This window comes from Podarcis cretensis (assembly GCF_951804945.1).
Source record: "Podarcis cretensis genome assembly, chromosome: 4".
NCBI classification, from domain to species: domain Eukaryota; kingdom Metazoa; phylum Chordata; class Lepidosauria; order Squamata; family Lacertidae; genus Podarcis; species Podarcis cretensis.
The window spans coordinates 72,644,340-72,670,672 of record NC_137173.1 but is presented as its reverse complement, the minus strand read 5'-3'; the positions used below and the strand labels follow the sequence as shown (position 1 = coordinate 72,670,672).

The window sequence follows — 26,333 nt, the reverse complement described above, 5'->3', positions numbered from 1 at the left end:
TAAACACCAATCTTAGTTAAACTCTGGTCCCCTCTTAGGTTGTGAAGTAACAGTTTATTTTCCATTTGTAGACCAGAGAGGCACACTCTTCAAGACCAGCCTGTGACTGGCTGCTTTCTCATTCTGTTGCCCACTGCAAGTTGACCAATACAACACTAGTGTCCCAGGTAGAAGAGCCCCAGAAAGATAATAGTTTGGGAGAGCAGGCCCAGGGCCGAGGATCCTGGAACAGCCCTCCCCCCCCTCCTCCATCATTCCATGCACAAAAATGTGCCTGTGCCAAAAATGGGCATTCTGGATTCTGCCATTTGTCTGAAGAAGTAGTGAGTAGGGATGGGGAAGAAAATGGATTCAGATCACATTCAAAGCTGATACCCTAACCCTAATTCACACTTTCTGAAACATTACATAAACCAAAACAAAATCAGCCTTGAAATCCACCCTTCTCTGAATTTTTCAATGCCTATCTCTAGACAAGTAATGTGTACAGAAATGCAGGTTCTAAAGTAGTATACAGATACTTCCTCTGATCCTGAAAGTAGTACGCAGCCATCATGGTGTCCTGGGCTCGGGGGTAACCCATGAAATGCAGTCCAGGACCTGTCCAGAATCCAAAGGTTCCGCTGGGAGTCAGTCCGACAGGGCCAAGGCAGGACACAAGGCAGGAAACCAGGCAAGGACAGGTACAGGATCTCAGGCAGGATCTAGCATACAGCAATTTTGCTCCCGCAACCTGGGGTAAGGTCCGACAGCCTTTTTGTTGGGGTAGCGGCTGGTCCTGATCCCCCGGCGACTCACATCCCTGTTTTGCCCAAAGGCGAGCACTGCTCCTGCGAGTACTCAGGTCTCTCCTTCTCTCAGACCTTAGTCTCTGCAGCTCGGGAGACATTGGTGGGTTACTAGACCCAGGGACTGCCTCAGCCTCCCCTGACCAAACCGGTAGTGGAGCAGCTGTAAGTGACAGCCCAGCTGAAGGCAATGAGGTAATCCCCGCATCTGGAGCCAGGGCAGGCTCAGGCCCCTGACTCAGCCCAGCTGGTGTTTGTTGCAAGGGAACCTGTGCAGACTGGGGATCTTCAGGATCAGGCCTCAGACTTGGTTCAGATGATGCCTGAGGCAAAGGATCCGGTGCAGAGTGAGTCTCCTCTGGTTCCGAGCCCGAGTCCCAGCCATCACACATGGCTCGTGGCCTTGGATTGTAGCTACCTTTATGATTTTAAGCCAGTCCTATCTGTCCACCTAGCCTACCTTGCAGGGTTATTGTGAAGGTAAAATGGGGAGAAATATGTATCTCAGCATTGATTTCCTTGCAGGAAAGACTGGGGGGGTGTCTATATGTTTATGTCTATATAAATAATAAAATTCACTGAAGATATGGCTTGACTCTCCACAGCAGTATATTCAGCACTGTTGGTCTTTTAAAGAGGGCAGCATTATCAGAAAGCATAAGCCTGCCAAAACTACTCATGCCTACTCAAAACTAATCTTACATGATCACCCTGCATCTTGGCATTAAATGGTTGGCTGTATAATGCGCAACTTAAGTTGCTGTTTTGCAGCATGTTAATTCCAAGTTATTTCTTGTTCTGTGCTTTGTCACATGCAAGCTCTGCTGCTAGTCAAAATGTGAAGAAAATCTGCTCCCTTTTTTCCAGTTGAATCTTATGATTCATGAGCAGCTGAGTGAACCAAGCTTTCAATCAGGGGAGCTTTTCAAGTTCTTGCGGAGCAACACCTACAGATGGCCAGGACATGTTTTGACAGCTTGTTTACAGGTAGCCTGAGTATAGTTTGGGCTTTCGTTCCATGCTTTCTCTGTCTCAACGATTGTAATAACAGATGGGGAATTCAACAAGGGGATCCTCCTTGATGCTTTGCACTCATTCGCTGCAAAGCAAAGATGTGACCCACAGCTCTCTGGTGATTTTACAACAAGTTGGTTGAGCTTGCTTCACAGACATTTTCCTTCTGCTGGGGATTAGCATAATGCATACTTATGCCACACCCTGCTTGGCTGCTTAATCATATGACAATTATTTCCGAACGCTGAGTGTCTTCTCTGTAGGAAGGGAGGTGAGCTGGGGAAAGCCTTAATTTGTGCTTTTTGACTGGCTGCAAACAGCTGGTCCCTCCCTTTTCCTGAATCTACATGCCTCTTGCTCATAGGTGAATGGATGCAGATGTGGGTGTTGTATAATGCAGCTGCCAATTGTTTGCTTGAGATACTTTGCAATCAGCTTTTGATGCCTTCCAAACCTTTTCTCCTGCGTGTGACGTGGGCTTCTCGGTAGGACACCTGCGAGACCACAAGCGGTTCATGGGAGTATACAGTCATCATCTGCGTGGGGGTCTTTCTTCTTAACGAAACAAGGAAAGGAACTGTAGAGCTGTGACTCCTTTATCCACTTCAGACAAAAGGAAGACAAGCAAGGCCATGGTGAAGTTGGCAGCTGCCCTTTTGTGTGCAGGTTGCTTTCTGCTCACAGTCACAGGTAAGAAGCCCTTGTGGCTCTTTTCACATCTGGCATGGGGTGGTCAATGAAGCAGTAAGCCCCAATAGGCTCGTAATTTGTTGATGATGTGGTCCTTCCTGCATTTTATGCCTAGGATGAAAAGATACAGATTATCTCTCTCTCTCTCTCGAAAACTTTGGGGTGGGTGGTGGTGCTCTTCCAGCCATCAGATGGTAGATGTGGACAAGTGTGCCCCGTACACAACATATTACTTTGCCAGCTCCACCTCCTGCTGCTGGAAGAGAAGATATTTGCCCACATTCCTACCTCTGTGATCTCCACATTGGTTTAAACCCATTGGGCTGCTCTTGACAATTGTTCTGAAGCAGCAGCTGGTACAGAACATGGCTCCCCATCTCTTGACACTCATAGGCTGGTGAAAAGACATCTAAAACATCCATATTGGCAAACAGTTTGTTTACAGACCTCTGCATTCTGGGTGTATCAGGGAGTATTTGCATAGGAAGCCACCAGGGCCTTCAGGTCTGCTCATGAGAGCCTGCTCCAGCTTCCCTCCTTTGGGAAGGTGAGATGGTTGAGATTATCCCCGAGGACCAGGTCTTTTTCTCTATTGGTTCCAGAGTTGTGGATTAATATCCCCAAAGATGCCCTATGGTCACCTTCAGTGGACATCTGAAGATTATTTCATTCCACTTGGCATTTAAGCGTAATGGCAGTTTCTTACTTTTGCTTGTATGCAGTTTGCATGTTTGTTGTTTTAACGATAGCTTTTATATAGAGTTTTTTAAAAAGTATTTTAAGTTGTTGTAAGCTGCCTTCTGAACAAGCTTCATTTGAACAACAGTCTGTAAACGTTAAGTAAATAAAACCCTGGGGGTGGCTAAAAAAGAAAATGACTGAATAAGATACCGTATTTTTCGCTCTATAAGACGCACCAGACCACAAGACGCACCTAGTTTTTGGAGGAGGAAAACAAGAAAAAAAAATATTCTGAATCTCTGAAGCCAGAACAGCAAGAGGGATCGCTGCGCAGTGAAAGCAGCAATCCCTCTTGCTGTTCTGGTTTCTGTGATAGCTGCGCAGCCTGCATTCGCTCCATAAGACGCACACACATTTCCCCTTACTTTTTAGGAGGGAAAAAGTGAGTCTTATAGAGCAAAAAATACGGTAATTCAAACAGGTTAAAAGATTCAGATTTTAATAAGGCTTCTATTTCCCCTGTTACGTACGCATTTCTCCAATAAGGAAAAATAAACTTTCAAACACATGTCTATGATAGTTAGAGCCAGGGGTGGAGGAAAGGGAGGCGGTGGGGGGCACCGCCCTGGGTGTCATCACTGAGGGGGGGTGACATTCGGTGAGCCACCCACCTGCGACTCCCAAGCCTACCCCAAGCCGTCAGGGGAAGGGGCGGAGCTGCGCCACTTTATCGGCGGCCTTCTCCCCTTCATTTTGACAGCTCGGGGGAGGCTTGGGAGTTGTGGGCAGGTGGCGCACCATTTTTCCTGCTCCCGGGCTGCTTCCGGGTGGGGGAGCCTTCCCTGAGCTGTCAAAAGGAAGAGGGAATGGAGGAATGCTGCTGGCAAAGCGGTGTGGCTCTCCCCCCCCCCACCGCCCAGGAAACAGCCCGTCATGGGTGGCTCGCTATACCCCCTATGGGCAGCTCACCCCTGGGACACTCGCCGTGGCACCCCCCTGGGACGCTCACCCCGCCCCATGTCCCCACCCCTGGGTGCACAGCATATGTGCCTCTCCAGGTGCTGGAGCAGCTAGCTCCGCCTCTGGTTAGAGCAGGGGCATCTAACATTAATAATAATTAAAGAGCTCAGTTCTGTAAGAGATATACATAAGTGATGTTGCCCAGTAATTTCTATGGATTGTAAACAACAACAACAAAATATTATTTTTATTATTTTGCAGTTCATTTCCAACAAAGGAGCCATTTTCCAGCTATATAGCTCTAAGATGTAAACCAACTGTGGTTCTTTGTATCATGTGGTGTTAACTTTTTCATTGCATCAGAACATTGTCATGAAGCACATCGGCAAACACAATATTTGGTCTTAATTAAGCTAGGCTTGCCATATTTCAAAAAGTTAAAATCCGGACAGAAAAGTAGCTGAGCGTTTTCCTGATTTCCACCCGGACACTGCTTGCAGCTGCAGTATTCCAGAAATTCTGGTTGTATGGTAATCTTAATTTAAGATGAACTCCCATCAACACATATTTGGGAGTAAGTCCAGAACCTTGTTTCACTGAGGCTGTATACACACCATACATTTAAAGCCAATTTAAATAAAATGCCCTCCTCCAAAAGAATCCTGGGAATTGTAGTTTGCTAAATGGCTGGGACTTACAGCCCTGTGAGGAATAAACTAGAGTTCCCATGATTTTTGCTGGGGGTGGGGAGAATGTGCTTTAAATGCAACTTAAGGAAGAATTTGTTGCTCTGCCTCAGGCAGCAAAATGTCTTATCTCTAGTCATGGTGAACCTTACCCAAGGCTGGTCACATTATTTTGGCACCTGAGGCAGAAAATCCCACAAGCAATAACAGATAAAAATGATACATTAAGGCAGCGGGGTGGGGGTGGGGGTGGGGAGAGAACCCTTTGTTGCCTTTCCATTATACCCAAATTCAGCTTCCTGAGGTGGCCACCTCTTTCTGTTAGAAAGTCTACTTAACGGAATTTGGGTAAAAAGAAAGCTTACAAAACAGGATTGTACAACTTGGTCATATTCATTTTGCATTTTCTTTTTACAACGTCAAGCCCTTTTACTGCAACCTGGAAGCTGCTTATTAGCATTATAATCAGTACTGCTATATTTTCATTTTTCTTTTTTTTAAAAAAGCACCAACAAGCTTTTTAAATACATAATGTAATGAGTTCAGACTTCCAATAGTACCAATCATCTGTAGGTAATCTCATGAGTTTGCATTTTTATTTTTGCATGCAGTGGAGGGAGAGGGCAGAGGCAGGAGGCAAAATCTAGCAAGATTATAGGCCTAGGCATGGCTTTGCTATTACAAACTATGGAAGCAGAAACAACCCAAGGCCTGCAATGAACAGATGCTCTTTGCAAACTCTGAATTGCAAGTGAAAGTCTTTACCAGAATGAGAAGAGAGAGGAATGCAAGCTCTTGCCAAAAAAAGTGATATTTGTATTAATATAGGTCCATTATCCATACAGCTCTATTATGTGGCTTGGAAACTCCTGATCTAGTGTTTCGTCTTGAGCATTATTGAACAAGCTGTTTTTCTGACTCATGCATTTTAAAACTTAATTCATTAATGCTAACAGTCCTAATTTACAAAAGTTAGTCCAATTTTTCTGAAATGAATGATAATTGCCTGAAAACTGGTGTGCTGGACAGGCTTTTCAATTTATCACATAACTAATGAATGACTGAAAGGATGACAGTCTTCCAGAGTAGAAGAAAGTTCATCTGAGTAGGTGAAGAATGATAATCCACATCGTCTCATTAAGTTTGGTATGTGGACTTTCTTGTTCTACAAAAAAATTAGACGGGGAGTTGCCTCTTCATGACACTTGGTAAGACTTCAGTTTTCTTTTTTTTTCTTTTTTAATTCTTTTTATTAATTTTCACATTAGATCACCAAAAAGAAAAATAAATCAACGGTTACAACAGTTGTAAAAAACCCCAACACACACAAAAAAAGAAAACTAAATAAATATCAATACATAACGTATAAACAATGTCGATTTCCATTACGCTTCTTTGTCTTCTCATTTATATCTTTATATTTTTAAGTATTTTAATTATTCTACACACCTATTGACTTCCATCCCTCCCGGTTTCAGGCTTCTTAGTATGAATAGTTTGTTTCTCCTGCAGTTGATAGTTATAATAATTTGCACATCGTAGGATCTATATCAGTCCTGCTATAGTTTTTAGGTTCTTATAATTCCCTTCAATATAATTCATAAATTTATTCCAGTCATTAATAAACTTTGTATTCTTTTGGTTTCTAATTTTTTGTGTCATTTTTGCAAGTTCTACAAATTCGAATAACTTTGTTTGCCAATCACTAATTGGTGGGATACTTTGGCTTTTCCAATTTTGGGCAATTAATAATCTAGCGGCAGCTGTAGCATACTGGAATAATGTCTTATCTTCTTTTTTAATTTCGTCCCCAATTATTCCCAGAAGAAAAGCCTCTGGTCTTTTGGGAAATGTATATTTAAGTATTTTTTTTAACTCATTGTAAATATGTTCCCAGTATTTCTTCATTTCGTCGCATGTCCACCACATGTGGAAAAAATTACCTTCTTTAGTTTTACACTTCCAGCAAAACTTATTCCCTGTCTTGTACATTTTCCCTAGCTTTGCTGGGGTAATGTACCACCTGTACATCATCTTTTCTAAATTTTCCCTCAGTGTTACACATGCCGTAAACTTCATTCCGCTAGACCATAAATTCAGCCACTTATCATACTCTATGTTATATCCCAAATCCATTGCCCATCTTGTCATGTTTTCAAATGCAGCCTGAATATTGAATGGTGTATTTTATAGGACATATTCAATTCAACAGTTGTATTTTTATGTTGTGAACTGCCCTGAGATCTTTGGATGAAGGGTGGTATTATACAATGACGACGACTAATAATAATAATGTATGTTGCTCCTATGTCAGAATCCATAGTCTGCTTTAGGATTTCCGTGATCTCCTCTTGAGGGACTATTTGTAGTGAAACCTCATTACCAATACTTCTTTTTGATACTACTGATTTGCACTTGACTTGAGTGCCCACCCTTCCCTAAAATGTCAGGCCCCCAAGGCCAAACATAGGACTAGATTATTTCCAAATAGTCCATGCTCCGCAGTGAAGTCTTGTCAATCCTCTGTTTCAGGTCCACATATACCTGATAGCCCTGTTTGCTGTATAAATACATCCTGATTGCTTTGGAAACTATTTCATTATCTATCTACATTATTTCATTATCTATCTACATCTGGGTATCCATTATCCTTGGTCCAAACTAGACTCTGCTTCAAGCACAGTATCAAATACACATCTAGGGCACTAAAAAGCTGACATGAGGACTGCAGTCACATGTTCCACACCTTTCTCTCAAAGTCCCAATCTTTAAGTGTCGTTTAAACGTCATCATGAATGCCAATCTCACCTCATGGCTTCAAGATGATGAGTCATGTTGACAACCTGCTGGTGAGGAAGGGACATGTTCATGAGTCTGTCTGTGCCTGCCATCCTCTTGGAAATTAGTCATGGCCTCTGAATCATAAGCAACCTCTTTCACTCTTCTTTATCATTGTCTTCTCTTCCTTTGGCTTATGAGCCACTGTCTTAAGTGGTTGTTGACATTGCTGCTGATCAACCTGTTTTCCCTGTCTGTAGTACATGCTCAATTTAGGAAAACACACCCAGCTGAAACCATTTCCATGATTGGATATGTTACAAGGTTCCTGCATGAATACGAGGTTGGATTTGATGAGGCCCATAGTCCCTTCCAAGTCTGTGCTTCTGTAACTTCTAAGCAAATAATGAGGAGCTAAAGTGGGGGAGAGACCGCAAAACAGGAAGGGTAAAAGGCCTGCCAATCTACGTTTCAATAACAGAAATGCAGTTGGTTGTTCTTTGACTGTTGATAATACCTGTGATGTCACAGATCCTGCTACCTGTGCAGCTTGAAGCTGTTTTTAAAGTGTGACATTTTTGTGTGCGCTTGCCCACAGATAAAGCTATGAAAGAAAGAGAAATAATGCAGGATTGCACCATTCCCCCATTGCAATGTCATTTTTCTTATCTATCTATCTATATCATCTATCTATCTATCTATCTATCTATCTATCTATCATCTATCATCTATCATCATCTATCATTGCTTCTTTGTAGTGAGTCTCCTGAACAAAATGAACAAAGCAGACTTTGGTGGTGCTATAGAGGATGCTATTCATATATATATATATATATATATATATATATATGTATATATATATGTATATATATATATACACACACATCCATTATTAACAATGATCAACAAAACTGTTTTTTATTTTTAAAAACCTTCAGATCATAATATTCCACAAGTAAATAGAACTTAGCAGAAAATTACAACATTTCTTTTATAAAAACTCAAAACCTACCTGGATTTGCTTTTGTAAGAGGTAATTATTTTCTTGACAATATTGTATAAAGGGCCACCTGTTTCCCCCAGAATTTATTTCTATATTCCCTTGCAATTCTCACTCTTAGATAAGACAAAGGATACAATTTCATACTGCAGCAAGGATACTGAGAGACTGTGGTTGCTCTCTGTTTTTTTCCTTCTGCTTCATTATCTCCTCCGGCTGTTAATCACAGTATATTAAAATTCAATATAGCATGAATTAAATCATGGATGCCCTAATAATAGACTTTGCTCCCCCAAACCATGAATGCATGTGTGTGATTCTTCTTTGAGTGCCCTGCATGCCTCTATCTTCTGTGTCAACATAGCCATTTTCCTCACAAAGTTGCATTTTCCTGCACTCCAACTGCAGAACTGCTCAAAAGCCAGTAATGAGGTACCTATTGAGATTGCCATGCAAATTGCCTCGATAACGGTGTCTAGAGGGAACTGAGTAATGAGGTGCTTGTGTCATCCAGGAAGTCACTTATCACATCCTATTTCCTCCAGTTTTAAAATACAGATACTCCAGAGCAAAAATCACTGGAGAGGAGAATGATTACCCATTTTTCATTCACTGAAGCTGCCCATGTTCCATTTTTTGTCATTAGAAAGCAACCCTACTCATGTTGCCAGATTTTCAGGATAGTTTCCAGGCCCTCCAATTGTCCTAATTTTCCAGGGACATCCCTGATTTAAATAAACTGTCCTGGTTTCTGATTTGATCCCGGAAAGTCCAACTTTTCCTAAGGATGTCTCTATTTTCATTGGAGAAATGTTGGAGGGTGTGGAGTTATCCAACATTCGAGCCATCTGAAGGGATTTTTTTTTAAAAAAAAAGTTTATTTTTTTTTAAAAAAAATATGTTGGAAGCTGCTCAGAGTGGCTGGGGCAACCCAGTAAGATGTGTGGCATATAAATAGTAAAGTTATCATTATGGAATGGGACATCCCTACTGTAATTGGTGAACTGTTGGAGGGTATGAGTTTCCCTTTAGATGGAATATATTGCTGGCTTTTCAAAATATTCATCCGCTGTTCAACACAGATTTGTTGGAACAAAGCAGTGCAATAAAAAGAAACTGGTGCTCTGCTGTTTGGGTATGTACAGATGTTCCACAGAGGAGATGTTTATGGTGAGATTGTCTGTTGTTATCGGAAAAGGACTATTTTTACCAATCCATTTTCACTGTCTGCACGACTCCAAGCATTTGAATTAGGAACACTGGAAGCTACCTTATACTTAATAGACCCATTGGTCTATCCAGCTCAGTATGGTCTACACACCAACTGACAGCAGCTCTCTAGGGTTCACATGCTGGTCATTCTCAGCCCTACCTGGAGGTGCCATTCAGGTATGGGATTGAGCCTGAGACCTTCTTTGCATGCAAAGCAAATGGCCTACTACTGACCTATGGCCTTTTACATTGATGATATCACCTGCAGCTTCTAGTGTAATCTGTCCTTGCATCACCACACTAGGATTTACTGAATGATCCCAGACCTCAGGCATTTCATGGCTTGTCAGTGGAATCTAAGGATGCTCTAGGGTGGGTATGGGAATCCTGTGGTCCTCCAGAAGTTATTGGACCAGTGGTGTGCCGTCAGTGGACTAGGGGAACTAGGCTAATCCCCTAAATGTAACTCTGGTGTCTCCTTCCCAAAGCTTGTGAAGCTTCTGCCTAGTCTAGGGAGGGGGGCACAATGCTCATGCACATGGCGTCAGGATGTTGCAATGTCCAAGGTGAGCATTGGTTACCCTTGCAAGCTAGTGCCTCTGGCCCTAACTATTCTCCTGTGAAAAATTTCACTGCACGCCACTGTATTGGACTACAACTCCCATCACCACTGATCACTGGCCATGCTGATCAAGACTGATGGGTCTTGGGCATCCAATAACATCTTACTACTTCATCATCCAGATCAGTTTATTAGACTGTCCTAACATTACATTTTCTAGAGGCAGATTCAGAGGAACAGTTTAGGAGCTGGCATGGTTGTTGGTTATTATGGCTGATTGTTATTGAAGCACTGTGGTTCTGACACATACCAGATGCATAGTGTGGTTCACCACTTTCTGTCTTAACTCAAGGTGCTATTTCTTACCCTGTGGTCCTGTGATTTCACCACACATGCACAAAATATATCAGAACATTTATTCACAACACTCTGTGGCTTTTAGCATATTGATACATCAACATTTTCCCCTCAACAGCAGGCATTTGCTGGGAACTGAAGAGCAACTAACGTCTAAAATTTGTTTATATATGGCAGGGCTGTCCAACTCCCAAGAAACTGTGATGCACTCACGGTATTAAAAAAATGTGGTGTGAAGAGATGAATTTGTCACTGAATTGGGCTTCTTCCCAATTCGGAAGACATTGTTATTAAGTAAGAATGGATGAGAAACATCACTTCTTGTTGGTTTTTCCAGATCCAAAATGAATGTAAGATGACGTACAGACAATACATTGAAAGTACCCCCATCCAATAATTCTGGGGACTGTAGTTTTCTTCTCACAGAGCCACAGTTCCCAGCACCTTAAGCAAATGACAGTTTTCAAGATTCTTTGTAGGGTGGAAGATGCACTTTAAATATGTGGTATGTACTCAGCCTCAGATTCAATCCAGAAATATAAATGCATAGACTCTAGAGAATCCCACCCCATCCATCACAAAAAAAGCAAAGCTAGGAAACAGTACCATCACAACTCTGATCAGAAACAATGTAAAGTTTTTCAGTGTAGCAGCTTTTTTGTTTTTGTTTTTTAGTAGCTGTCTCCTGATCTGCACAGCAACTGTAGCTATGCTAAAAGCAATTTTGATTCTGCTTCCCCCTCAATGTTATGTGAATACATCAATCAGATTTTATACTGCTGCAGTTCTATTGGCACATAAAGTGGAATTATTGCACCATTTCACATTTCCTATGTGCTACAGTGCTTTGTCTTTCCTAATGCCTCATTTGCTTAACTTGCAAAGTGATGGAAAGACTACAGATTAACTAGAGCACAGACAGGAAGAGGTCTTAATGAAACAATGTCACCGCATCTATATTATTATTAATCATTTCTATTGCACTTTTCAGTTATGCTTTGGGCCCAAGTTTAAATGGTTCTTTCTAATCTGTAACCCCCAGTTTTTACCATCCTGGCCCAGAAACTCCTCAAATCCCTGCTTGCTTCACCAACAGAACACAACCTCACACTTTCAGTCTAGTAGAGCAATTGCAGTCTGCCTTCAGGCAACCATCACTTGACTACAACCAGTTCACTGCGTGACACTATTTCCTTTCTCCATCATAGTACCAGTGTTGCCATTGTGGGGATCAGCAGAGAGGAGAATGGAGACAAAACCAGAATTACTGCCACCCATAGTTGAACTCTGTGCTGAGCAAACAGTTATAATATACCTGATTGGATATCTTAAGCATTCCCAGGTTATTGGGCATGCCAGGTATAATAATAATAATAATAATAATAATAATAATAATAATAATAAATTTTATTTATATCCCGCCCTCCCCAGCCGAAGCCGGGCTCAGGGCGGCTAACAACACTAAAACAGTATGACATTATAAAACATTATAAAAATGAATTAAAATCAAAATTGATGGCAACCATAAACTAAAGTTTTGTAAAGATTGCCAGAGGAGGGGGTCAGGCTGCGCCCTGACCAAATGCCAGGTGGAACAGCTCTGTCTTGCAGGCCCTGCGGAAAGATGTCAAGTCCTGCAGGGCCCTTGTCTCTTGTGACAGAGCGTTCCACCAGGTTGGAGCCGCAGCCGAAAAAGCCCTGGCTCTAGTTGAGGCCAGCCTAACCTCTCTGAGGCCTGGGACCCTCAAGGTGTTTTTATTTGAAGATCGTAAGTTCCTCTGTGGGGCATACCAGGAGAGGCGGTCCCGTAGGTACGAGGGCCCTAGGCCGTATAGGGCTTTGAAGGTTAAAACCAGCACCTTAAACCTGATCCTGTACTCCACCGGGAGCCAGTGCAGCTGGTATAGCACCGGATGAATGTGATCTCTAAGCGAAGACCCCGTAAGGAGTCTCGCTGCGGCATTCTGCACCCGCTGGAGTTTCTGGGTCAGTCTCAAGGGCAGCCCCACGTAGAGCGAGTTACAATAATCCAGTCTGGAGGTGACCGTCGCGTGGATCACAGTGGCTAGGTCAGGGCGAGAGAGGTAAGGAGCCAACTGCTTAGCTTGGCGGAGATGAAAAAATGCCGCCTTTGTTATAGCTGCAATCTGCGCCTCCATGGAGAGGGAGGTATCAAAGATTACACCCAAACTCTTAACGGACGGTGCTGGCACTAATTGCACCCCCGCAAGAGATGGGAGTTGCCCCCTCAGTCCCATGTCGTCCCGTCCCAGCCAGAGGACCTCTGTCTTCGAAGGATTTAACTTCAACCGGCTCCCACGTAACCATCCAGCCACAGCCTCCAAGCATCTGATCAGTGTGTCTGGGGCCGAGTCCGGGTGGCCGTCCATCAACAAATAGAGTTGGGTGTCATCAGCATACTGATGGCAGCCCAGCCCACAACTCCGGACAAGCTGGGCGAGGGGGCGCATAAAGATGTTAAAAAGCATCGGGGAGAGTATTGCACCCTGAGGCACACCACACACCAAGGAGTGGCGGGATGACAATTCCCCCCCAAGCGCCACCCTCTGTCCCCGACCAGAGAGAAACGAGCGCAGCCATTGAAGGACTGTGCCCTGGATCCCCACGTCGGCAAGGCTGTGGTCCAGGAGTTCGTGATCGACCATGTCGAAGGCTGCTGACAGGTCTAGAAGAATCAGCAGCCCCGACCCGCCTCGATCCAGCTGTCTGCGGATATCATCTGTTAGGGCGACCAGAGCCAGATTCGAAACCGGGCGGTAATTGGATAGATCTAAGGGATCTAATGATGTTTTCTTTAAGAGCGGGCGCACCACTGCCTCCTTCAGTTCCCCTGGGAATGTCCCGGTGCCAAGGGACAGATTGATGATATCCCCCAGGGGGGCCCGCACCTCGTCTGGACACGCTCTAATCAGCCAGGACGGGCACGGGTCGAGAGGACAGGTGGTGGGCTTTCCAGCTCGGAGGAGTCTGTCTACATCAGCTGGGGATATCCAGTCAAAGTGGTCCAATACTGAACCCGAGGACAGTCGAGGGGCCTCCAGTTCCTTTATTGTATCCAAATTGGCAGGGAGGTCATGGCGGAGCAACAAGACCTTCTCCGCAAAAAAGCTCGCAAATGCCTCACAGCTGTGTGTCAGATTGTTATTTAAATTTGGCTGTCCTTTGAGGGACGTTAAAGACCGAATTATACTAAATAATTGCGCCGGGCGAGAGCTAGCGGATGCAATGGAGGCCGAGAAGTAGGACTTTTTAGCGGCCTTCACTGCCATCTCGTAGGTTTTCATAAAAACCCTATAAGATGTTCTTGAAGCTCCGTCACGGGCACCCCGCCATACTCGCTCTAGCTGTCTGAGGTCCCGCTTCATTTTCCGGAGCTCCTCGGTAAACCAGGGAGCCCGGTTTCTGCGGGGTCGCAGAGGGCGCTTAGGTGCGATCTCATTGATGGCTGCCAGGAGCTGGGTATTCCAGGCCTCAACAAGCTCAGTCAATGAGTTGCCAGGGGGAGAAAGGTCCCGCAAGGCTTGATGGAATCTATCAGGGTCCATCAGCCTCTGCGGGCGAGCCCAAATTGGCTCGCCACCCAAGCAGGGTGGGGGTGGAACGTCAATCCTGGCTTTCAGAGCATAGTGATCAGACCATGGCACCTTCATCGAAGGAAACATGATCACATCTATACCGACGCCAAAGATCAAATCCAGCGTGTGGCCTGCTTGATGTGTGGGGCCCGAAACAAACTGGGAGAGCCCTAGTGTCGCCATGGAAGACACCAGGTCCAGAGCCTGTGAGGAGGGAGTGGCATCAGCATGGATGTTGAAGTCCCCCAATACCAATAGGTTAGGGAACTCCAAGGCCCAGCCGGCCACCGCCTCCAGCAGGCCTGACAGGGTGGCTGCTGGTGCGCTAGGTGGCCAGTACACCAGCCAAACAGCCAAGCTCACCTCGGAGCCCCACACTAGGCCAACACATTCAATGCCGGGGATCGATGGCGATGGTAGAGCCCTGAAAGAACAATCTTCCCGGATTAATAACGCCACCCCTCCCCCCCAGCCCACAGTCCGCGACTGGTGAAGGACGGAGAAACCCGGGGGCGCCATCTCTCGTAAGGTAACAGTATCCCCTTCGCGCACCCAGGTCTCAGTCACACATGCAGGTCAACCCCCTGCGAGGTGAAGAAATCTCGCAGGGTGGCGGTTTTGTTGCCTATAGACCTGGCATTGCACAACACCAGTGACGGAGGTGAGTAATCCTTGCTCACCCTACCCTCGTCTCTCGGGATGGGGCGCAGATTGGAAGGGGTACGAGCATGTCCGTATCTCGATCCCCTTCGCCTATGACATCTGCCCCCACCGCCATACCTCCCTCGCCCCTCCACAGTAGGAATCCCAAGCCTCATACTCGCCTCCATTTATAGAATATAAAAGCAAACAAACAAAAACAATTACACGAAAACAAAACCAATCCCCACCCCACTCCCCAACCACCCCACCCCAACCCAAAATAAATCAAAACAAAATAAAAGTACATGGATAAAAACCACCGCTTATGGTGGTACAACAAAGCAAAAAATAAAAACAGTTTAAAACATATAAGAACACTTCAAACAACCGCTGCAGCAGCACCAGTGTCCCCGAAGCTGCGGCGGTGGTGAGCGTGGGCCCCGCCCCCTGGCCTGATGGAGAGTGGGCCTGCAGGGGGAAGAGCCCTCCCCACAAACGCACGGCAAAGCGGCAGCAGCAATGTTCCGAGGCCTCCTTGGAGTCTTTTATGCTGAGGTGGAGTGTGGGGCCCGTCCCCAAGCCCAAGATGGAGAATGGGCTTGCAGGGGGAGCGGTCCTCCCCAAGACTCACCGGCAAAGCAGCAGCAGCAGTGTCCCGGGCCTCCTTGGAGTCTTTTATGCTGAGGTGGAGTGTGGGGCCCGTCCCCAAGCCCAAGATGGAGAATGGGCTAGCAGGGGGAGGAGCCCTCCCCACAAACGCTACTATCCAATATTCACAGTTTATGAAAGTCCCTTTAGTTTGAAGAGGTTTGCCACCATGCAACAGGAGGAGAGAATTCAAGACTTCAGGAAGAAATCTTGATGGCACATTGGCATCATGGCACCATTGAAAACATCCTTTTTGTTTTGGGAGGGAAACAATACCTGCAAACCAAAATACTTGTTTTCAAACCCTTCCATTAAGTTTACTTTGGGAATTTGTAAACAAGCTTTTTGGAGTTGCAGCCAAACCGTTTTCTAGACTCTAGAGGATACATCACATGTTTCATGTTCATTCTGATGAATTAAGCTAGTGTGATTCTATAAATGAGATCATTATGTTTCATTTCTGAGAGTTCCTGTTTTGAATCAAGTGGGCCAACTGCATCAGTCATGCCATCTTCAATGGGACCCGGGGGCAACAGCTGTGGAAGAAGGCACATTCCGTGATAGGAATCATTAGGAACAGAATAGAAAATAAAATTTACTAATATCAAGTTGGGGAGGGGAAAGTTTATTTTGGGTTCCTTCCAGACTAGTTTAACTCAGAGCAACCACAATCTTTCAAATTTTATATAAAGCTCAGGCTACAAGTCTGCCATCATGCTGTTATAGCAGGCCAGAATCCTTGGCAGATATTCTGGGGAGACAAGGCAGATTGAAGCTTTGCATTCTGTTACAATGTCTTTCTAAATTATTGTGTTCTTTTGATAGGCAATGATGACTTTGACTTAGCAGATGCTCTTGACAAAGGTAAGATTCCTGGCCAAATTTTTTTTGATTTTTTTAAAAAATCTAAACATCAAACTGAAGTGACTCCTCTTTCAGCTTAAGTCAATGGCAAAACTGGAAATTATTGTACAGAAATAAATGTGGAATCCTGGGTAGATTTTCTGAAGAAACAAAACACAATTAACAAACAGGTCTAAAAGAAGTAAACAAATGCTGCAGTTCAAGATTAGTCATTTTTATTTTTATTCTTGTTATTATTTTTAAAAGAAATTTTTAAAAGAGGCAGAACATGTTTAATATGATTTGGTGGAGATCTCCCTCTTCTGGTCATGACCAAAAGCAAAACCCAAATCTAGGATTCAAAGGAGCATGTATGTAAATTATGCATATCCTAACTTTTCCTAAACTATTTGTGCTTGCTATTCCTTCCCACACAAGAACCTATGCAGAGAACTACATACTGTATGCATAATCCTCCCAGAATCCTTCAACACATGCCATTGTGTGTACATGTTGTTGTTGTTTTTGGGATTTTTATTTTTTTTTAGAAACTCGTCTTTCTATCTAAATAGCAAACTTTTTTTAGCACAGGGAAACTCAAAGAATGAGTTTGGGGTTCTGGATGGCACCTTCTTTACCCAGGAGTAGAGTTTGAAGGAGAATTTACAGAAGATGCAGTTGGATATTGGCCCAATAATTCTTCATTTTAAACATAATTTTACATGCCATGAAGTGTGATTCTTCTTGATTGGAACAGGGGTATCCAGCATCAGCTACTTGCTATCTGGGAGAAGGGAGATGACAAAATATAAATCTAGAGGGGCCATTGGGAGTTCCTTCTACTTTAAAGCAGGGGTGGGAACATCTTCTTCAGTCCAGGGACCACATTCCTGCATGAGGAACCACCTGGGCACTGTGGTAGAAGGGGCTCGAGGCAAAATTGGGCAAACGTAGGGACACGGGTGGCGCTGTGGGTAAAAGCCTCAGCGCCTAGGGCTTGCCGATCGAAAGGTCGGCGGTTCGAATCCCCGTGGTGGGGTGCGCTCCCGCTGCTCGGTCCCAGCGCCTGCCAACCTAGCAGTTTGAAAGCACCCTTAAGTGCAAGTAGATAAATAGGTACCGCTTTATAGCGGGAAGGTAAACGGCGTTTCCGTGTGCTGCGCTGGCTCGCCAGATGCAGCTTTGTCACGCTGGCTACGTGACCTGGAAGTGTCTCCGGACAGCGCTGGCCCCCGGCCTCTTGAGTGAGATGGGCGCACCAACCCCAGAGTCTGTCAAGACTGGCCCGTATGGGCAGGGGTACCTTTACCTTTTTAATACTTATCTTCACATGGCAGGCTACATTTCAGCCATGGAAAAGTTAGAAGTTTCTAACACACCCACCCACCCCTCCATCTTCCATCCCAGCAAGCATTATTTCAGTTCAAGGAGGACACCTTCCAGTCAGGTGAGAGTGCATAAGGATGGCATGGAACAGGGAAAAATCCCTGAGGGGCTTAGGTGGCTACATTTGGCCCTCAAGTCTGGACTTCCCAACCCCTGCTTTGAAAGAAAAGGCCAATCATATTTCACAATGCAACGTATATACAGGTCAGGAGTGGTGTGTCCCATTTTGCCACCTGAGGTGAAAGAAGAAAGTGCTGCCCTGTAGCCAAATGAGTATAGAATTTCAACCTTAATCGTCTCACTTAGAGATAGGTAGCCGTGTTGGTCTGCCATAGTCAAAACAAAAAAAAATTCCTTCCAGTAGCACCTTAAAGACCAACTAAGTTAGTTCTTGGTATGAGCTTTCGTGTGCATGTATCTGAAGAAGTGTGCATGCACACGAAAGCTCATACCAAGAACTAACTTAGTTGGTCTTTAAGGTGCTACTGGAAGGAATTTTTTTTGTTTCGTCTCACTTAGAGTGAGAAATGTAATATCAAGTTGACCCTGCTTTTGATAAGCTGTATGATACACTAACTTTAATTTTAATTGTGTTAGGTACCCCAAAGCCTCCTCCAGCTACCAAAAAGCCTTCAGTGGGTGAGTTGCTATAATTATATTCCCTCTTTTTATGCTCTTTTAGATGTGGTAGACACTTTGTGTTATAATACACTCCCACAGCAGCCATTTTTGTGGCTGTTGCTCGGGCACTTTCCCAAAACTTCAAATGTGTTTCATGGGCTATAAAAGCTAGTGACCCTTGCCTTAAATTAAGGAAGTCAAAAGAATGCTTTTGCTAAGGAAAGAAAAATATATGAACCACATTCAGGTGGCCAAGGAAATAATGGAATGAATGATTTACATTGTTATTGAGAAAGATTTAAAATTTAACAGTTAAGACTGGATACAGATTTTTTAAAGGAGCATTAATTCTGATTTCCATTTTGTTTCTCTTCATGGGTACACTTCTTGAAATGTTTAATAGATGGCAACTCCAGACCTAAGCTGTATCCTGACCTTAGACCACACGGAGGTGGCAACGGAAACAATGGTAAGGAGCTACAGGGAACCAGGCAGAGGGCCTTCTCGGTAGTGGCGCCTGCCCTGTGGAATGCCCTCCCATCAGATGTCAAAGCGATAAATAACTACCTGACATTCAGAAGACATCTTAAGGCAGCCCTGTTCAGGGAAGTTTTTAATCTGTGATATTTTAGTGTATTTTTGGTTTTTATGGAAGCCGCCCAGAGTGGCTGGGGAAACCCAGCCAGATGGGCGGGGTACAAATAATAAATTATTATTATTATTATTATTATTATTATTATTATTATTATTATTATTATTTTCACTTTTAAAATAAAAAAGAGTGTTTATTTCTGATAATTAGAGTTATATAAGCATAAATGTTTTAGAAATCCTTATTAGATTAGTATTTTTCTAAGTTCTATCCTAAATTTTCCTTGTTATTATGAGATTTTTTTTTTGAAATGTTCTCTTAACATGTCTGACTGGAGCAGATCAGCCCTGAAATACACTGTGTACTGTTGTAGTTGTGTGTGTGTGTGTGTGTGTGTGTGTGTGTGTGTGTGTGTTGTGTGTCATGTGTATGTGTGTATGTGTATATATATATATAGAGAGAGAGAGAGAGAGAGAGAGAATGTAAACTTTAGATTAAGGAACGGGAACCTGTGGCATTCCATATGTTGCAGGACAATTCCCATCATCACTGACCATTGATGGGTGTGGCTGATGGGAGTTCAATAATATCTGAAGGGCTGCAGGATCCCTACCCAATTTTAGAGTAAAAGATGGATTATAAACAATGGGATGAAATGTTTGGGTGTAGACATGGGATAGCTGTTATAATTGTTCATATTTGTTTTCTATTTTAATACTTTCATTTATTGTTGAAAACTGGAATTTTATCTACACTGATAATGCTCATCTATTTGTAATATATTTTTATTTCTTTTAGATCCTGACTTTCACTTAGGAGATGCCCTCGGTGCTGGTGGTAAGTATTTGTCCATCCCCTACATTTTGCAGTAATCTTTTCATATATTTTTCAGCTAAATCTACAAATCAATGAACTCCGATTAGTTGGGTTTAAACTCATAATGCTAATTCAACTTAAATTCATCTAAACACAGTCTGTATTACTCATTTAAGTCCATGCAATCTGGATTAACAGGGTTATGAATCAGACTTTAGCCCTTTCCATGTGCATTCTATGAATTTATGAACTCATTGTGACTGCGAAATCAGGGTCAACATTAAAATTGACAAGTTAACACCTTCAGTCTAGTTTCAGGTATATTTAGGATGCAATACAGAAAAAATGGAGTAGTTAATTTATGAAGGTATGTAGGCCTTGCACCACCATACAAGCAAGATATTATAATCCTAGGAATGTTTACTTGGAAATCATACTATCTTCAATAGTCCTTATTCTCAGGCAAGGTGCATAGGATTACAGCCTTAAATATGCATTGCATCATAAGACTCACATGCTGCATCCCCTATGTTGCATCTTGCTTCTTAGTGTGTTTGGCATTTTTCATCCATACTGTTTAGAAAGAATAATGGGTGCATGAGCTTTTTGTGATTACCACATCTGTGCTCTCACTACCGACACAGAAGTATCAACAGAACTCAAGTAAATTGGCTATTTTTTCCTTAGCACAATGGTCCAATATGGTGTTTTTGTAACATAACACAGATATTTATGTAAACTTTTTAAAAAGGAATACCGTAATCATCAGGACTGATTTTAACTAAACAAAACTAAACTTTAAAAAAGAAAAAGGAAACCCTGTAAAACCAGTTAGGGCATGTTAGGCTCAACCTTTCAAGATGGAAACCTACAAGGCATTTCTAGAACGAAAGCCCAGCAAAGGCTCAAGCAAGCAAGCAAGCAGGAATTCTGTGCCTTGTTTTGATTTTTCATTTCTTCAAATTGTACCTGTCATTTCTAGATGGTCCCCCTCCGAACCCTCAGCCATACCCACGTCCACGTCCACAGCCAGGAAGCCATATTAATTCTGGTAAGCATAATTTGTGGTAAATGCAAAAGGCTGTTTAACAAGCAATTAGTTGCCTATATATTTTGATAACTATGACTGAGTTTAGGAACAAAGTGATTGATGTGATGATAGGAGATCTGTCTTGAGACACACTTAAGGCTATTGGAGGGGTAACTGATGGGGGTTGTAGTTCAAAACATCTGGAATAGATCAGGTTGGGGAAGACCAGAGTCATTCTGCAAAAACAGCACATATCTTACAGTATGTGTGCTTTTTGAAAATTTGTACTATTTTTGTTGTTGTTAGAACAGCAATTTTCTGTCTGACTGCTAGGTATTGTAGCCTTTGAACAGACTCCAACTGGATGCTTTGAGGTTAAAGATAGCTCATTTCTTATATCTAGCTCTAGATCAGGGTTTCTCCAGCTGTTTTTGGTCTACAATTCCCATCACCCTTGACCACTGGTCCTGCTAGCTAGGGATGATGGAAGTTGTAGTCCAAAACACTTGGAGACCTAAGTTTGGGAAACCCTGGTGTTGATATAGGCTGAAGGCAGGTAACTGCCTTTGAGCCAAGAAAGATGTTTGCAAAATATTAGCATTCATCCTGGCAAAAGCTGGGAAGGATACTTTGGAGAAAAGGACTAATACTATAATTTTAATTATTTGTAGGTGATTTTAATGATTTGGATCTCAACGATGGGAGACCTCCACCTCCAGGACCAGCAGGTAACCTACAGTGATTCAGGTCCTTCACACTGGTTCACAGTCCTCCTCTCAACATATCATAGCAACATATCATCAGCATTATTTTAGCTGCACTCTTAGAAATTCGTAGACCAGAGATGGGGAAACTGTGGTCCTCCAGATATTGTTGGACTTCAACTCATCCTTAGCTATTGGCTGAGGCTGATCTGTGTTGGGGCCTAGCAACATCTTAATGTCCACATTAATGTCCTGCCAAAGAGTTTACAAAAAGGTGTAATTGACTGAGGAGTATGTATTATCCGTATTCTTACTGCTGATACAGAATGAAAGCACAAAAGGTTAAGCTAACATCCTAATAACTGGCATAACTGTAGCAGAGTATTTTTAACCAAATCTTGCTAAATAGCTTGGTGTAATTTTGACATTTCTCTATTTCTCTTCCCCCCAAAATCATGTTTTTGTTGCTGTCTCTCATTTCAGGGGGCAACGAGCACATTTCAAATCAAGGTGGCAACACTGGTAAGGCTAGTGTACAGTTTTTTTAAAAAAATATGTTGAAGTATATTATGGAGCAAAGTACATTTTTCGATAAATGGGCTTTTAGAAAGCAGCCTTAAACTGGCCATGTTCATTTCAAATAAAAAGTAGCTGGAGGTCCCCCATCTGCTGAAAATCACTTTCCCAGCCTCAGGCATTTATTTCCCCCTGGAGTTGCGGTTTGAAGTAAGCAGCAGTCAGGTGAAGGCGTTATCTGTGGACGGAACCATTTATGTCCCCAACATGGATCAAGAGCATGCTCCAGTGTGTAGCTGCTTTCCCTTCTAATTCAGGGAGGTCTGCATGTGGCCCTCATGGCCTTTTCTGGTAGCCCTTGGTAACATTTGATGCCCCCCAGCCCTCACTGGCAGATAGTGGGTTTGGGAAGGTGGTGTGAGGGCTCTAAGACTCCGTCAGATCCTCACACCTCCTTCCCAAAGCCTGGTAGTCAGTCATTGCTTCATTTATTGTGATTTTGAGCAGTTCTACTCAGATCTCTCTTTCTTAAACAAACAATATTAGACCACCCTGACACAGATTATTATAATTTTTAAAATATACATGTGTGAAACTACCATAGTGTGCTGGTTCAGTTTCTATACTTAAAACAGAATATTTGTATATTTCAGAAGAGAAATATGTGTTTCCTCCCCTTCTCTCTAGTGGATAGTTCGGCAGCTCAGATTTCGTCTCCTGTTGTGATTGCAGTTGTGCTGTTAGCCTGTGGGGCGATAGCGGGCTACACTGCTTACAAGAAAAAGAGATACTGTTTTAAACCGAGAGGTAAGAATAACTGTAGTAAGAGTTACATATTTGCTATGATGAACTAAAAAATAATCATGGTTCTAATGGATGAAACCACTTGCAATGAAAATTCAAAACTGAAGAGATGAGTTAGAGATTCTTTGTTCTTGCCAATCTACTTCAATTCACCCAGAGATTTATTGCTAGATTCCTTCTGCCCACCTCTGGTTTAGCCTTTTACTATTTACTCTGTCAACTCTTTTTAAGGCATTTCCCACCTCTACTGTCAGAGAGTCACATTCCTAAACCCAGAATGTTAGGTATGCAAGGCGTGTGCTCTAACACTGAACTCTGGACTCTTCCCGAATAACTGGGGATATCTGACTCTCCAAGCAAACAGAGGTAGAAAGAATAATCCCTGCATTACCCATAGCAGAACTAGAGATTCAAAAGAGTGGGGGAAAATGCATTCTTTTCTACAAAAGTAGAAATACTACAGCTGAGAAATACTATTTAACATTTAGAATAAATCTTTCTGGTTTCAACTTCTGTCATGCCAGATTTCTAAGCTACATTAAGGCTGGAATCATAAACACACATGAAATAAAGTTATTAAGTGTTCAAGGACATGAATTAGGAAGCTCACAATTGCATATCCCCGGTGCTTTTTTTCTGGGGGGACACAGGGGTACGCATAGAGGGGCAGTGTTTCAATATGAGTAGGAAAATTAGAGTACCCCTAAACATTTTTTTTTAAGAAAAAAGAGAGCACTGCATATCCCTTGTGTTTAGGAATGCACACTTGACAGGTTTACTGGAAGAATTACCAGTGCAGTCACAGCAGATACAATTGCCATGTAAAAGTTTGATAAACCAGTGATTACACAAACTCATGGTTCCTTTGAGCATATAGGCTCTGTTCTGTGCATGGATTTCACCAAATTATAAGGGCTTGCAGCATAATCCTCCGCATTTGTCATTATTTGGAAGCAAGTTCCATTGTGTTCAATGGGGTTTTCTCCCTAGTTAGTGTATTTGCATTGCACTGCACTTTGGGTAATGCATGCCTCTATTTTAAATTGATATGACATCTTTCATTTTAGGTGGGGCAGTTGTCTAAACCATCAAGAAACCAACTGAGAAATATTGACCTCCAGAAGATCATCTATAAACTCTCACGCACTATGTTACATTTATGTATAAATTCTCCCATTGAGGTTTTCAATAATATGGCATTTTCCTTGAGTGAAAACTGTTAACCAGTATTTCAAAGCTAGAGACTAATTAATTGCACACAACTACACGAGAGTTCTTCATTAATATGACATAAAATGTTTCTAAATGTCATACTTTGTAGGGGGGGAAAGTCTTTCAACTATATTTTCTGTTTTACTCAGGGAGTAATTGGAACATGGTCGCTACCCTGGAGGTAGCTTTGAGCAATACGCAGGTTTATTTGCCACTGACAATCAGAATATCAATAAATCTTTGTAATGACAATATGATGTGATTTATCTCAGTTCAGACATTACTCATTATTTGGATGAGCCTAATGCATTTTGGTAATATTTTATTAAGCAGCAGATGTCCTAGTCAGTAAATGCAGCATCAGATCCAGAGCATATGAAAAACTGCATTCTCCCAACAAACCTGTCTGTGTATTAGAATCAATAACAGAGACCCTGGTCTTGGAGTTTCCAGCACCAGATATTCAGTGAATAACAACTGGCTATGAGGCTTTCTTGGTTGTGCTGCCCTGGCAATGGAATGACCTCCCCAGATCTATCTGTTGGTGGCATGCTCTTAAGTACTTGGCAAAGGCTATTTTATTTTCTTCTGCATTTTAGTGAAATCTGCTTTTTAGATCTATTTTGGTTGCTAATGTTACTTTGTTGAGGTTTCTGATTTTAGTCAATTGTCTGGAAGAACAGGGTAGTGAGTCTTTAATGCAATCTATTGGTATCTGTGAGATATGAAATACACTGGGTTCACTTGCAAGCAATAACCCTCAATCAGATATGTGGATCCACATGAACAAATAAACATGTTTCTGAATGCACATTCCCATCTGGAGTCAGTCTGGTATGATAAAAAAATGAATTGTGCATTGTGCAGTGTTAAAAACTCTACTAGTATCCGCAAAGCTACTAGTTGGGCTCAGGGGTTTCTGGCTTAGGGATATTGTATTTAAAAGTGGTGGTGGGATTTTTCCCTACCCCTGACTTTTCTGTCTATTTTTAATACATAATGATTTCTCATGACCATCTTTGTTAGTGTATCAGTTGTATTTTGCAGAATTTATGGGGGGGGGGGTTATGTTCTTCTTGTTTTCCTTTCTGTCCTAAACTGCACCTGAACAATTGTGCCAAATGAAGAACTATTGCAATGGAATAAGTATTTAAATATATTAATATGCTGCACATTAAAAGAAAAGTAAAAAAAAAAGAGAGAGCCTGAAATGGAATCCTTTGTGTGTGGTCTTTAGCCATATTTCAAAAAAGTATTCTCAGTATAAACAAGCCCAGCCCTGACTTTCATCTAAAGTGAGGCCAGGTGTTTGCATTGTGCCTTAGAAGCCTTTCCTTATCTGTTTGTTTTGATACTTAAGTTCATACCCTACAATATTTCATCAAAAGGGTGAGCAGTTGTAGCACCCCAATTCTCATACCAAGGTTCAATTGCTATGTTCTTAAGTACTTCCTTTGCTATATAACTTTATTTTGCAATGGCTAGATTGCCCTTGTCAGATACTGTAATTGTCTTTAAATGTTGTTATGCTCACTTCTAAGAGCAGCGGGGGCACACGTTTGTTGCATGAGAGTTTAAATGTAACTGTGAAACCTGAAATTGTCAAACAGTGACAGTCTGGAAGTGCCCTTTGTGTTGTTCTCTGGACTCAAAACCAACCACCCTTTCTATTATTTCTTTCCATGCACAAACCAAGATTCCATCATTCTTATCTGGGAGGGGGAAATATGTGCCCCACAACCCTTTCTCAGTGTCAGGAAGCAATCTTCTAACAATTAGTTCCCATGGAGACACACCACTTGAATATTGTGGGTTATTAACATTCCTTTCTCAAGTAAGCACAAGAACTCTGGCCAGGTATTGCCTGAAGGCAACAAGCAGAGATGTAAGAGAAATCTGATAGCAAAAATCCTTACTATATGAAGCATACGACTCAGGAGCTGCAGTATGTGATATGCCCAGGCTTCATGGTGGAGCCTCATTCTTTCCTTTGCTTAAAGACAGCCATATTGAGGTGAAGGAGAATCTAAATTCAGATTTGGGCCTTATTCCCTGGGGAGGGGAATTTAACCATTTCTCCCTCACTCCATTTTGCAGATCAAACACACACACACACACACACACCCCACCACTGCCAATTAATATGGAGATGAGTGTTAAATTTTCACAAGATTCCACTAGATTTCCAGAAAAGG

The 26,333-nt window shown here is 42.6% G+C and overlaps 1 protein-coding gene across 2 annotated transcripts; it reads left to right on the top strand.

The window, feature by feature from the left end:
- The first annotated feature begins 1,626 nt into the window (after positions 1–1,626).
- Positions 1,627–25,335, top strand: XG (Xg glycoprotein (Xg blood group)). Of its 2 annotated transcripts, none has more exons than XM_079973113.1 (11): positions 1,627–1,775; positions 2,292–2,492; positions 16,440–16,478; positions 18,441–18,482; positions 18,868–18,933; positions 19,855–19,893; positions 20,855–20,923; positions 21,574–21,630; positions 22,090–22,128; positions 22,810–22,929; positions 23,994–25,335. In XM_079973113.1, the coding sequence occupies exons 2-11, from the start codon at positions 2,435–2,437 to the stop codon at positions 24,008–24,010; spliced, it is 546 nt and encodes a 181-aa protein (XP_079829239.1). In that variant the 5' UTR covers positions 1,627–1,775; positions 2,292–2,434; the 3' UTR covers positions 24,011–25,335. The 2 variants fall into 2 exon arrangements, with proteins under 2 accessions (XP_079829239.1, XP_079829240.1); XM_079973114.1 differs by lacking the exon at positions 1,627–1,775 and adding an exon at positions 2,977–3,180 and having other exon boundaries at positions 2,051–2,492.
- The last annotated feature ends 998 nt before the right edge of the window (positions 25,336–26,333 follow it).